At 42.4% G+C, this 15,109-nt stretch overlaps 1 protein-coding gene across 1 annotated transcript; it reads right to left on the bottom strand.

Moving 5' to 3' along the window:
• Window positions 1–1,327: 1,327 nt before the first annotated feature.
• Window positions 1,328–8,753, bottom strand: LOC117892339 (protein hunchback). The gene is made up of 2 exons (XM_034798493.1): window positions 8,572–8,753; window positions 1,328–4,553 (listed from the first exon to the last, which is right to left on the bottom strand). Exon 2 carries the CDS (start codon window positions 3,774–3,776, stop codon window positions 2,229–2,231), a length of 1,548 nt encoding a protein of 515 aa, XP_034654384.1. The 5' UTR covers window positions 3,777–4,553; window positions 8,572–8,753; the 3' UTR covers window positions 1,328–2,228.
• Between the last annotated feature and the right edge of the window lie 6,356 nt (window positions 8,754–15,109).

Raw genomic sequence — 15,109 nt, 5'->3', positions numbered from 1 at the left:
TTTTTCAAAAATGAGCCCCGCCCCCTTCCGCCCCACAAAAGGGCGAAAACCTCCCAAATCTACAATTTTGAAGATAACAGAAAACTAAAAAAGCCATTCCGTAGGGAATGACCATATCTATCAGATCACCAAATCCGATTGGATCATTATTATAGCCACAATGAAGAAATTAATTTTCAGTGGCCCACCCCGTCCCACAGCTTATAGCAGCACACTCTGCTTCGCGCAGTTTATGGCCTCTGCCCCTGACACATCTCTGCCGCTGCCTCTGCCTCTGCCGCGACTCTGCAGTGTGTGTCTATAGGGGAGGGTGGCGAGCTAAAGGAGCGTGTTGGCGTGAGTGGTGTTGTTGATGTAGATGACAGATGAAGAAAAAATGTAAAATTTGACAAATAACCGCTAAGTTGCAGATGTAGTACTGAGAGCCGGGTATAAAAGTTGTGACGCGTAAGAAGCGTCTCACACATCCCTTCTCTTTATTTTTGATTTTGTTACGTATTTTGCTGGTAGTTTTTATTGGTAATTGCATTTTTCGTGTGTTTTATTATTTAATCGTAATAATTCCACTTTTGTTGATCTTTCTGGTTGCTCGCTTGCATGTGTATTTGTAACTGTACGTGTGTATGTATATGCATGTATAAAGTTTTGTTTGGGTTGCCCCTTTCCAGAGTAGTTCATTGCACAAAGCGAAACAAGAGAGGAATCACATTCACATATCGTATCTGACAAATTACAAATTGAGAGATAAGTTTTTCATATCCACATATGCATGTATCTGTGTGTATTTATTTCAAGGATATTTTCATAGATTAAGTTGCATTCATTTTGTTCAGTTCATTCATTGTATTGCTAACAATGGGTTTAGCATGGAGCTACTCGCCAGTAGCTGCCCTTTATCATGGCAAATAAAGTGCTTCTCCCACCCATCCATCACTAGGAAATTTGTTCGAGTTCTATGGGTTCTTTTGAGTCTATTGGGGGCTGGCGGTTAGGGTAGGAGTGTAGTGGGCTGGGTTCGGTTCGGATTGGGGATGAATTTTCAGCATGATTTCTATCGATTTCTAGTTGTCTGTCTATACTCTTCAGTTAGTTATTTTGATCTTAAATTAACACTAAGTTGCTTTTGCTTTGTTTCGTTTTGTTATTCTTTCGTTTAATATGTATTAATTACATTGATAATTAGTTTATTTATAATTTCTGTTCGTAAACATTTTACATGATAGGATTCTTGCGTGTGTTTATTCATGTGTTTGTGTGTATGTGTGTGTCTGTCTGTATAGATTTACGTGAGTTCTTTTCCGTATTTTGCTACAACAAAAACTATGCCTTACAATAATACTTTAGTTACAAGTTTTATTTTATTCATTTTCATCTTGCTTGCATAAATTTCCCCTGCGCTCTTCATGCGTCTTTTTCTTCTCTACTTCCACTCATCTCTCTCTCGCTTGCATAACTAAAAACAATCAACAAAAGGAGTTAAGTTCAAATAAATTTGTTTTGCAACTAATAATTATTTATGTATATGTTTAATCTAGATACGTATATTTAAAGTGTGGGGAGGGGGTAGAAGGGAGGCAAACGACAACTAAAATTAAGCCTTACACATTACGGGGGGGTTGGTGTTGGCGGTGTGTGTATGTGGTGGGATGCGGGGAAAGGGAGGAATAAAAACACTAATTACAAAGCGATATGGCAACACTTTTCGTGTGTCTGCCAGTGTCACCACACACACATGGCGTGCCCAATCCTAGCGCGCGATTGTTTTTTCTCTCTTGCATGCTTTTCCACTTCTTTCTGTTTTGTTTCTCCTTAAAATAACTAAAGAACTGTATAATCTTAAACCAGGCGTCTCTCTGTCCCGCTCCCTTAGGTCCGTCCGTCGGTCGGTCCGTCCGGTACGGTCTGCTGCTCCGTTGCACACATCTTAAAGCTATACACAAAAAGTTAAGTTGAATTGTATAAAGATTTCCTTCTTCTGTATTGATTTTTGTATACAGCAGAGGAACGCCGCTCCCACCTAGTTGACCCACCGGGATGGCGTGCTGGTATCGGCAGCAGGATCAGGTCTTGAAAGTTCGCCTTAGACGGACGCAGTCCTACAATAGAATCCGTCTGCACTCCCACTCCCACTCCCTCTCCCAGGTGAAGCTGAGCCGTTGGGAGTGCCCTGAGCTGGGTGTCAACCGACCACCACATCCACGTCCACGTCCACGTTGCTCTGTCGGTTGTCAACAATTCGTGTAGACGCCTTGTGTGTAGTACAACTCCGTGATGCGCTCCGGCAGGGTGCTGTACAGGTTGGTGATCAGATCGAGCGGCAGGCGGGACCACGCCTCCTTGATGCGGAATATCAAGTCGTCCTTGCGCGAGAATTTTCGCCCGCCGTCGAACACCTCTCGGATGAGCCAGCCCCAGATGTTCTCCATAATGTTGAGGTCGTGCGCAATGGTCGGCCACTTCTGGGTCTTCAGACCCTCGGCATTGAGCAGGTCCTGGGCCGTGGGCAGTGCGTAATGCATCCAATTTTGATCCTGCAGAACAAACTCTGTGCCGCCACCCAGTTTGCTGATGATATTGGGTCGCTCGCGCATTACGATCTCGATGCAGGACTCGGGACGCAGCTTGGCCGACGAGACCTCCAGATGGAGGGCCCCACCCACACAGATCATCAGGTAGATGTAGACAGAGTTGCCACGCGGCCGCTGCGACAGAGTGCGCTCGTAGTTCCTCAAGTCGTGAAAGTAGTAGGAGAAGCCGTCAGGTCCGTCCAGGTTAAAGCGCCTCTCGTCGTGGAAAACCACCCGTCGCCAGTGCTCCTCGCTCCACACGATGTACGTGTTGGCGAAGTTGAGGCGCTCCGTCTGATTGTACTGGGAGAGTGAGGGCTCTGTTTTCAGCTTCTTGGCGCAGTTCGTTGAGCTGGAGGAAGAGCCTGACGAGGAGCTCGACGACGCCGACGAGGAAGAGGAGGAGGAGCTCGATGACGAGGACGACGTGTTGGCATTGCCGGCGGCCGTGGCTCGCAGTAGAGCGTTGGCAGCGGCTGCAATGTTACTGCTGTTTGGTCCGCCCACTGCCGCGACCCTTTGGATGATGGTGGGTGATACACTGGAGCCGTTCGACTGCTGTGTAGGCGCATGACTGGAGGCTGTTCCGCCCGTACTGGAGCTGGCCGCGGAGAAGTTCGAGTTCTGGTTCAGTGCGTGCACGGGCAGATGTGTCTGTGGCGGTTGCTGGCTCTTCAGAGGTGCGTGCGGATTGCTGTGGCTCATCTGTGTCTGAGGCTGCAGCTGGAGCTGCTGCTGGTGCTGCGTCTGCTGGTAGTACGGATGGTGGTAGCTGATGTGTTGCTGGTGCTGGTGGATTGTGGGCTGTTTCAACTGCAGCTGCTTTAGTTGTGTCTGCGACTGGGCCAAAAGCTGCTGCTGGTGCTGATGCTGGTGTTGGATCTGATGCTGGACCGAGGTGGCGCTGGGCATCTGCTGTATTCCCGGATGCTTCAGATAGTAGTGCAGTGCCATCAGGTTATTGGCACTGGTCTGCTGCGCTGTGCTGGTAGGGACTGGAGTGGAGTTTCCAAGGCCGCCACCGCCGGCTACTAGCTGCACTGTGGTGGTGTTCGCTCCCCCCGGCTGCTGACCGTGCACGGCTGCTGCCGCCGCCGCCGCTGCTCCAATCGCTCCCGCACTGGCGGCCAGCTGGGCCGCTGACTTTGGGTCATAGATGAACTTGTTAAAGTTCTGCAGATCGTCCGGACTGAGCACTATCGTTTTCATTTGGAGTCTGTTTGATGATAAGGATAACGATTCAATTCGCTTGAAATTCAGTTGAATTTACGTTTATTTGCTCATGGATTTCTTCCTTTCCTGGTGTCTTGCTTAGTGCTATCCAACACTGGTTTTACGCCCCCACGCGTACTGGCTATGTGGCAACGCTGGGCAAATGCAGTTTGGCTGGGACCGAAGGGGGGGTCTCTCACAGTTTTTGGAGCTTTGATTACGCACGCATAAACGCTCACGCACTTTCCGCTAGGCCTGGCTTGATTTCCAAATGCGTTGTGCGTGTTCGAGTTTTTGGTTTTGGTTTTGGGCAGCAACCTGTCTCTGATCTCACTGTGAGAGGTTTGTTCTCTCTCTCTCTCACTTTTTGTGCCTCCGTGCGTTATCAAAGGGCTGGCCCGATCAACTGTGAACGAACACTCTCTGGGGCTGCTTGCTGTCTTCTTCTGATTGCAAAACTCTCTGCTCGTAAAAAGATGTCGGTTTACTTTCCCACCGTCAACCGAGCACGTACAATGCTTCGTCTCTCTTTCCACTCATGTGTGTGTTGAGTGAGCTGTATGGGTGTGTGTATGTGAGCACTTCCAATATGTTATCCTCTTTTGTTGAAGTGGTTTTTCTTGTCGTTGCCTGCCTGCCTGGCCTGGCCTGGCTGCTGCTGCTGCAGTTGCTCGGCTTGCTGTGCAAATGTTTCCTTGTTTCTTTATTCTGCGTGCTCTGCTGCTCGCTTCGTGCTGCCGCTGCTCTTAGTTATTCCGTTGTCGTCGACGTTACCTGGAATAAAGTAAAGCAGGTATGTGAAAAAGAGTCTTGTTTCACACTTTGCATTGTATGTGCTTGTATATATGCTGTATACATACTGTGCATGCATGCCTGTATGTGTGTGTACTTGCACATCCACACAGATGCAGTCGAAAACATGTATTCAATAATTTTTTGGCTGGTGAAATCAAGAAACCAAAATTTTCGAAACATCTGTTCAAAATGCTCAGATTTCAGGTCTCGGATCTCGTCCCTTGATTCTTTAGCAGAAAGTAAATAAAAGGTCGCTCCGTGGCCTATCCGTCTTTCTTTACATATGTCTGCCCGTCCTTTTCTCACCGCCTGTATGTCGGTGCCTTTTGTATATTCTCTTTCAACACGAAATGAGAGCACACACACACACGCAAGTGCAGTTTTAGGTTTGCAATTTAAGTATTTTGGAAATTTTAAGTACTGGCAATTTTTGCAACTCCGTCCCGTCCGCCTATATCTCTTCTTCGCGTCTCTGTTTACCTTTTGTTTTTTATTTTTCGTTCTTCTTTTCGTTTTTGTTGTGTCTGCTCCTTTTCAGTGTGGTGTGGTCCCATTTCTTGCGAAAATCGAAACAAGTGGTTGGAGGGTCAAAAGTACAGCACAAGAGAGAGCGCCCATATAGACAGACAGAGAGAGAGAGAGAGAATGCAAGAGAGCAGGTGTTGCAGAGCTGCAGTGAAATTACTGTAATCCTACAGTCCCGGCTCCAAAAATGTACATATATTCCTGGGATTTGTTTTCGATTGGAAATCCAAAAATAAGTTTTGCTATTATTTTCATTTGTTTTCTATTTCAGAGGGCGCCGCGATAACGTTGCGGCCCCATCCCCGGATTATTTAGTACGTGTGTGTATGTATTTGCCTTTATCATCTGACTCGAAAAATGCGACTGGGACGACGAGTATGACTATGGGGCGATGACGACAACGTTTCACTGGCCACGCGCACGCACATGCTCCACCTAGTAATCCCGGGAAAGGGCGGCGGCACCTATCTAACTAATCGCCTAATCGCATAATAAATTGTATTTCAATAAAATAGTTTTCCCAGTTACAAGCTGGTTTCCCTCGGCCACTCTCTCTCTCTCTGCCTCTGCGTCTACATACCTCCCTCTCTTGCTCTTTATGTTTTCCATTTGGGAAATGGTGAATTTAATACGCATGTTTCTTGCCAGAGCATTCCTACTGCGATTTCTCAGTTATAATGAAATTAAAACTAAAGTCTGCTCTCGACGGGGATGAAAATCCTGTTTTTCGATTAAAGCAAGGGAAGAAAGCTGGCGCTGCCGCCTCGACGGCTGCCGCAGGGCATTGTATCCGTTTCACTTCATCTACGTCGTGTATATGTATGTGTGGCCCTCTGTGTGTTTGGGGTTGCTGTGCGGATGTCAACTGAAGGACTCGGACTACTGCATTGTCGGTCGTTTCGGGTCGCCGTTTCTTTATAGAAGGCACTGCAGCTGTGCTATCGCAGTAGGTGCAGCTGGGGCCAAAGTTACACTGGGGTCTGACTGGTCAGCGGGTCGAAAGTTTAACGTGGGAAGGACCTGCGATGAGTCTAACAGCCGACTGCCTGGGCAATGTTTTGTCAAATGTGTAAGAAATTTCGCCTCATGTGGTGCAGTGTAGTGATGTTTTATGCGTAGATTATTATGAAATGATTAAACTCAAAGTTATTCCCCTTATCAATGTTCACTGTATGCACCAATTTGGAGGATTGTAGACGTTAGCTTTCAAATCAGATCTGCCCAGATCCAGTCGCTTCAAGAATCGCTTTAGTTGGTTGCACCCAAATGCCAGATCCCTTTCGATCAATAAGTAAATCAGTTGCTTGAGCAATGGTCCAACGCGATTTCCACTTATCATTTGATCTGTAAACTACTTCGATCCACAGTTATTGTTGCCGCTTTCTACGGATAAACAGCTGGCCCACAATCGATATCATTCTCCGCTCATTTTCCATGTCGATTAAATTCCGCCAGTGCATTCTTCTGCGCAATTATAAGAAGTTGTAGATACGTACGGAGCACTGATTGATAGTTTAGCGAGTGTACACTCAAACACAAACACACACATACACACTCGTGATAAGATACCGCAGAAGGCAGCAAAGCAAGCTCAAATGGCACGAGAACCTTTGTTTTGTGTGAACTTTGGCCTTGCGTTCGTAAATGAACGCCAAAAACTGGTTGTACTTGGGTGAAACTACATATTCCGCTGCCGACGCTGGCGCTGATGCTGGTATCAAGCAATTTGTAGGAGAGCAGAGCCCTTGGAAACGCTGTAGGCATACAAGTTTTGGTCCGAAAAAGTGTCTATACACTTACAAAGGGTAGTTCAATTTTGATCTGTTGGTTTTAAAGCTCTTAAGGAGGCCTTTGTTACCGTTGAAGTTTGTAGAGTCGAACAAAGCTTTTTCCCATTGAATGATGTCTGGGTTTAGGCCCATGCTTTGAAGATATCTGTCGGAAGAGAGTATTGGCCCATTATACTAGAATTCCCTTTCATGGATTCGCGAAAAAAACGAAGACAACGGCGACAATCTAATCAATTGGCAAAGCAGGCCCTTGTTAAGTTTCTTAATTAAGTTGGACATCTGTAAAACAATGACTAATCAAGTTTTAAGCAATTGACTCATGTTCGGAGAACTGTTTCAGCGGTATTTGCTGTGACGTTAGCACATTTTCATTTAAACGTGATTCACATTCGGCATTAAGTGAGGTTTACGAGGAATATCAGGTCCCATATGGGCTCACATTTTGTATAGGTAACGCTTTCACTGGTTTTCAATTAAACACGTATACGTATCCTTTCAACAACGGTACTTTAAGCACATTTTATTTAGCAGCACTATTTTCATGAACCGCACTGTATGTATGTATGTATTATGTGTTGGTGTTGCTTTGCAAGCCCTATGACCAAATGGAAGTATCTCGTGGAATATTTCACAGTGGACTATGCTTTGCGGGTGGGGGATCAATACGGTTGTGGCTGCACTCACTGCAGTCCCCACATGCCCCATAGCCACTACCGTTTCCATGGCTATACCCTTTCACGTTGTCGCGTCTCGCATTGCACTCGCCAGTTTCCCGTTACGTTGCATTCAAGGAGCCTGTTAGCTGCTCTCACACGCAGAGAGTGAGAGAGATGCATATGGGTATGGAATGGAGAGATGCAGACATGCATGAACATGTGTAAATATCCAAAAATATAAAACGAACCCAACGACCGAACGAACGAAACGCTCGACGTAATAAAATCCCTTGCGCTCTGCGGACAACGACGCTAGCTGCTCAGCCGCTGCGCAGCCACATGCTTTTTTATATTTATAAATTGAGCCAGCCCTTATGTGCTGGCTCTGCTCGCTCACGGCTATTTACAACAACACAACCAGTCGAACCAAGCATATACATACATACAATATTGTCTCTATGTCCGAACATGCGTGCGTGTGTTTGTGCGCGTCGTGTTTTTGTGATGCCATCGCGATATTGAAAGTACATGTGTACATACAAATCTACACACGCGCGCACATATATATATATATTTGTATGGATATGTGTATGCACGTATGTATGTACTTATATATCAACGTACGTTGAACGAGAATCGAATCGCGTTGAAAACTGCTTGTGTTTGCGAACAACGGGACGATCTGATACGAAGTGCTTCTTTTTTTCAGTTAATTCTTTATACGTACATATGTATATATGCGAGTATGTACGTTTATATGCATCATTTTCGTTTTTTTCACGGAACAAATATGGCTGCACAATAAAAAGCGTTGCTTACGCTGCTTTCCTCACAATTTTTCACTGTATAATACTTTTTTTTCCTCTATTTGGCGTTTTTTATTAAAATTATTGCTGACTGGCTGATTGGGTATCGTTTATTCCGTTTTCGTTGTGTTTGTTGGTTTGCTTTAGGGTTTGAGTGCGTGATTACGCCATTTTCTTTACTGCTGCTGCTGCTCCCTCAGCACGCCCATTTCACATTTACCTTATCGCTCGAAATTTGGATATTTTGTTATTTGCACACGCGTACACCGCCTGGAACGTGTAATATTTGATTTTTTTGTAAATTAATTCACTAACTTATCTACCCGTCATTAGGATTTTTAAAATAATTTTCCTTTTTTTTTAAATGCGATGGTATGGTCGACGACGATGAATCGGCATCAGTAACATAGGGTTGTCAAATATATATCAAAATATCAATATATCGATATTTTTTTTTTAAATAAAAATATATTTACACCGTGATTTTTTTTCCAAAATGTCAATATATTTTGCGATATCTCTTGATATTTCAATTTCGGTAAATAACCACAGGATCTAAATAAATATATATGGTAAATTGTATTTGTGCACAAAAGTGGATGTATGTAACGCACAGAAGTAAATTTTTCCGACCCCATAAAGAATATTTAATCTGTTGTTATATGAGCCGAGTCGATATAGTCATGTCTGTCTATCCGTCTGGAAGTCTGGCCACTAACCAAATAGTATAATAGATATCCAGCTTTGAAGAAGCAAAACGTCACCGCAAAATGTGCGCCTTGGAGTCCCAGGCCTCTGCCTGGAGTCCCGGCTACAAGTATTAGTGCATGTAGAACACGCAGCAGAAGCCCAAGCTACATGGGTATTAGTGTTTGTAGAGCGCGCAGCTAGAAGCTACATTTGTATAAGTTCGTGTAGCCAATGATTTTGTAGCGCTCCAAACCGGTTTCACACGGACACTGCAAGCAATGTATGTGTTGGTGCGTTGACTTCCTAAACTCACAGTTTAGGAAAGAAAATTCGTTTTGATGATTTGATTTTGTTTTCGGGGCTTGGCGTATGAACCTGACCTGCCGCAACATGTGCAGAATGAGGGGTGGGGGTTGGTGGCCAGACCCTTGGGGGTTGGAAAAAATAAATATACCAATAAAAGTTGTTATTGTATTTGAATGCTGTAATTGTTTTAAATGCAGATTTTATACTGCTTTATTCAAAATTGTATGCATATTATGGAAACGCCGTCGCTTCTCGACTTCGTTGCTGCCGTATTATCAACATTGTTACCAAATCCATCTTTTACAGACAAATCATTTCATTTCATTTCATACAACTTTTCAACTGCTGTTCTCGTCGTCGTTTCTGTTCTCGACTTCATGTGCGCTTTAATTGTTAGCGCTTGAAACCTTTTCATTTTTTTTTTTTTTGCTTGTGAGCTAACATACCATTCAAAATGAAAACCCTCAAGACTTTATGAAGTAGCTTGCCCCTCAATATCAAAATAAATTTGTTTTGTGTGACCTTTATATGCTTTATATAATTTAGGGTGAAAGGGGTAACGGATATTAACATCTGAATATGTATACAAATAATGAATTGCGGCAATCGACTTTGCGATACAAATATTTCCCATTAGAGTATTCAGAGTCACGGTGTGAACAAGCAAGAAGTTTTGACGGAACGGGACATGGAGACATGTTTGATGGCAAGGCGGCTGCCTTGCACATGTACACACACATTAACACTTGCACATTTTCCTCCGTCTCCCATCGGCAAATCGAGATTTGGACAACTGACCTCAAATTTGATGCCCAAGCAAGGCACTAAAATCTGCATAGACCCACCGCGTACTTATTATTTTGTATATAAATATATATATATGTTTATAAATTTATATATATATTGTAGTAGTAATAGTAATAGATGAAGAATATATACATATATACTATATATATATATACTGTATGTATGTATGTATGTAAATTTGTACATTTGTTTGTATTTATAATTTATAGTTAAGCTGATCGTTAGCTCATTGTGCACAAATTTACACATACATAGTATGTACATTATACATACATATGTAAATTATGTACACAAATAAAACAAAAAAATAATAAGTACGCGGTGGGTCTATGCAGATTTTAGTGCCTTGCTTGGGCATCAAATTTGAGGTCAGTTGTCCAAATCTCGATTTGCCGATGGGAGACGGAGGAAAATGTGCAAGTGTTAATGTGTGTGTACATGTGCAAGGCAGCCGCCTTGCCATCAAACATGTCTCCATGTCCCGTTCCGTCAAAACTTCTTGCTTGTTCACACCGTGACTCTGAATACTCTAATGGGAAATATTTGTATCGCAAAAGTCGATTGCCGCAATTCATTATTTGTATACATATTCAGATGTTAATATCCGTTACCCCTTTCACCCTAAATTATATAAAGCATATAAAGGTCACACAAAACAAATTTATTTTGATATTGAGGGGCAAGCTACTTCATAAAGTCTTGAGGGTTTTCATTTTGAATGGTATGTTAGCTCACAAGCAAAAAAAAAAAAAAAAAAAATGAAAAGGTTTCAAGCGCTAACAATTAAAGCGCACATGAAGTCGAGAACAGAAACGACGACGAGAACAGCAGTTGAAAAGTTGTATGAAATGAAATGAAATGATTTGTCTGTAAAAGATGGATTTGGTAACAATGTTGATAATACGGCAGCAACGAAGTCGAGAAGCGACGGCGTTTCCATAATATGCATACAATTTTGAATAAAGCAGTATAAAATCTGCATTTAAAACAATTACAGCATTCAAATACAATAACAACTTTTATTGGTATATTTATTTTTCCAACCCCCAAGGGTCTGGCCACCAACCCCACCCCTCATTCTGCACATGTTGCGGCAGGTCAGGTTCATACGCCAAGCCCCGAAAACAAAATCAAATCATCAAAACGAATTTTCTTTCCTAAACTGTGAGTTTAGGAAGTCAACGCACCAACACATACATTGCTTGCAGTGTCCGTGTGAAACCGGTTTGGAGCGCTACAAAATCATTGGCTACACGAACTTATACAAATGTAGCTTCTAGCTGCGCGCTCTACAAACACTAATACCCATGTAGCTTGGGCTTCTGCTGCGTGTTCTACATGCACTAATACTTGTAGCCGGGACTCCAGGCAGAGGCCTGGGACTCCAAGGCGCACATTTTGCGGTGACGTTTTGCTTCTTCAAAGCTGGATATCTATTATACTATTTGGTTAGTGGTCTGGCTTAGAGACTATAAAAGCTAGAGCCACCGAATTTCGCTCCAAGATAGCTGCGACATCTCACTGATGTGAGTGTATGTCTCACACGTCCCTATTCGTTTAGCTCACGTAACTGGGTTTACTAGGAAAGAGCAATTTATGCAGCAGTGGTTGTTTTTGTGAGGTGCGCGAGACAGAATATGATCTGGAGGATTTTCGTACTGTGAAAAAGTATGTGTGTGTTTTGAACCAAAAACCATAAACACTTACTCAAAAGAATTATGTATGTAAAGCGAAGAATAGTTGAATAAGTCAAATTAAAAACACAGAAAAGTGGAATAAGGATTAAAGATGTTAAAAACATATGTAAGGTTTCTTTTTTCTCTATGGAAACTATTTATATACAAATATATACAAGCTTAATAATGTCAAATATATCGATATATTTGCAGTTATATGTTTTAATTATTATGATATTTTTTGCAACATTATATTTTTGGTGTCCGTTCGGCAAACAACTCTTTTTGAGTTCAAAATTTTCAGTAACATTGTTTTTTATAATATTCAACATAAGCTGAAGTACCTGGTCAATGCGGACTCATCGTCATGCGACCATCCAATTTCGCTGTAGCGATTAAATAACAAAAAATAATATATATTTTTTGCAAGCAAAATATATCACAGATATATATATATTTTTTTTAATTTAATCGCTACCTCGAAATTAGGTGGTCGCAGACGATGAGTTCGCATTGACCAGGTACAAATGTTTCTAAAAACTAGAAATAGAGTGTATATCACAGATATGATATTTTTTAAATATTTGACAGCCCTAAGTGTGAAATCGGAATTATCGATAAAATATACCATCTCATTTTAAAAATATACCGTACCATACCGTAGTGCGAGATCATATTCCTCGATTTTGATGTTCTATTTGATATTACTATCTTGCAAAGACTTTTAACTCTGAAAAAATAATTTAATCCGATTGAATAATCAATTTGACTTATTATAAATACTCCTTTTTATTGGATTGTATACCTTATGACGCCTTTATGGAAGCAAGGGAGCTTTGTCTACAGTATGTAAATGTATGTAAATTATTAAAAGAGCCATGTATATTAACTGAAAAATTTGAAAAATGGCACGCACATCATTTTTAGAGTTAGTAAACATTTTGAGACTGATCTCCTCACCTTTATTTATTTTCTTTATCTCATGAAAGTATGAAAAACACGAGTTATGGTTGAAATGTATGAAATTTGGATTTTCTTTATTGAGGTTTCAAATTGTTCGATAGTATCGTGCGGTTTCACAATCAATAGTTTCCACTATCTATGGTGGCCATATCTTTGTTTTCCCAGCCCTAGTTTCCAGCGAAATTATCGATAAAATATACCAAAATATACCATCTCATTTTAAAAATATCCCGTAGTCTTTAATCATATTCCTCAATTTTGATGCTTTTTGATATTACTAGCTAGTTGGGATTCTCAGCGCTAAAATTAGAATTAAATCCAATATATCAATCGATTCTCCACAAGAATGGCTAGTTATCACAACTTTTATAAGTTTTTTTGTTAAAATTTCTAGTTTATTTGATCTGTTTTAAAAATGTTCGATGGTTTAAAACGTCGATGATTTTGCAGCTTAATGGATCAGTGTGACCGCACACATATTCATCAAATATACCGCATTACCCTCGAAAAGGTACCTAAATATAGATTGCCATTTTAAATATGCAGCGTAAATATGACGAAAACAAAAACATTGTATGTTCCATTTAATATTTTAAAATTAATAAAACTATAATTTTATGCTATTAATTAATAAATTTTAAACAAGATTAGACTTAGTTTTATTAGATTGTTTACAACATAAGATTCAAGCTAAAAATGTCAACCAAAACCCATAAATTATTATTACAATTCTTCTTTGGCTCTACAACACAGATTGAATCGCAATTGTTAAATAGACGGGAGATGGGACTTTCAAAAACACTTAGAAAGTAAATACTCAAAAATAAATACTTTTAATACCTTTTCCGACTTTTTACGCGTTTTCATCTTTCAGCCCATCAAAATTTTCGAATTTTGGAGCAGTGTTGGTTAATGCGAAAAGTAGCTGATCTGGCAGCATAGACTACCGCGTAAAGTCAAACTCAAAATCTTGCAGTTTCTAAAATTTAAAAGTTTCTTGCTGGTTTTTTGTCTTGGATAAAATCCAATCTTAGATGGACTATAACAAAAAAAAACACACACTTTGAAGTTCGTATGCTGCACAATCACTCGCTTTTTGATAAACGCAATACCCAAGTACGTCATACCTACCGCAGTTGCTGTTGCAATTATTAAAAAAAACACATATACGACAACAACAGCAACGGCAACGGCACCTTACATAACAGAATGGTAAAGGCGTTGAGCCGAGACCCAGCAGACAGGACAGGACAGCCGGCAAGCCATCAATGTGTGCTTCATTCAGCCCGGGCCCCGGACCAACGTGTGCCGGGCTCCATCTGCGATAAGGGAAGTCGAACTGCACCTACCTGGGCGAGCAGCATGCACTGGGAGAAACCCACCATGCTGCTCGTGGACGGAATAACTGGTTTCGAAACATCGTTTCTGGCAGTGCACCAGCGATCTGCTTATCAATAATTTGTTTTGTTTTTTCTCCTTTTGCTGAGAGATTCTCGGGCGATAGCAGCTCAAGTGTCACACGCCCACATTTTTGGAGCAGTCGATGCTCGATGCTCGATGCTTGGACCAAGCACAGATCTCGGCAATCAGCTCCAACTGCGGCTATTTGCACATACGCCACGCCACGCCATGCCACGCCAATAAACTTGTACCCACCACCGAGGCACGCTTTGATCCTCATTCTCAGTCCTCATCTTCAGTGCTCATCCTCTCAGCCTCAGTCTCAGCTTTTTTTTCGGTCTTTAGTGGTCTCGAAGGCGGTCGGCACACGCTTGCGTTTGGTTTCTCCCCTCCGCTTTTGGCCTTTTTCGTTCGTCTTTGGTCTGGCCGGCTCGGCGTGGCCTGTCTTGGCCTGGCCTGTTGCCTCTTGGCTTGGCCCCTCTGCGCATAAATCGGCGCGGAGCCACGACTCCGACTCCGACTGCAACTCCGAGGCCGAGGCTGAGCGAGCGCCGGCGGCAATTATCGCGATGTGATAAACAAATATTTTGCATCTAAGGTAAGAAGCAAGAGGCTTTCCCGGCATTCTGGCGCTTAATTATGAACTCTGTTTGCACTGTGGATGGGCTTGAGGTTGGGGTTGGGGCTGGCTGCCATTGGGCCTCTACGCGTGGCCGTTCTCCGTTCTCGTCTTCTGGGAGGTTTGTCTTTTGGGCTTGGCTGGGCCGCTGCCAGCAGTTGTTGCAATATGCAATTTAGAAGCTTATCTCCAGCTGGATACCAATCGCCTGGCCGTAACCCCCGCGAGAGTGGGTGGAGAGTGAGCTGGGAATTAAATATGTCTCTATTTTGGAGGGGAGTGGAATACTAATTTTG

Source organism: Drosophila subobscura, chromosome E (assembly GCF_008121235.1).
Source record: "Drosophila subobscura isolate 14011-0131.10 chromosome E, UCBerk_Dsub_1.0, whole genome shotgun sequence".
In the NCBI taxonomy this organism is placed as follows: Eukaryota; Metazoa; Arthropoda; class Insecta; order Diptera; family Drosophilidae; genus Drosophila; species Drosophila subobscura.
The sequence above is the reverse complement of the archived record's forward strand: the minus strand, read 5'-3'. Positions and strand labels throughout refer to the sequence as shown.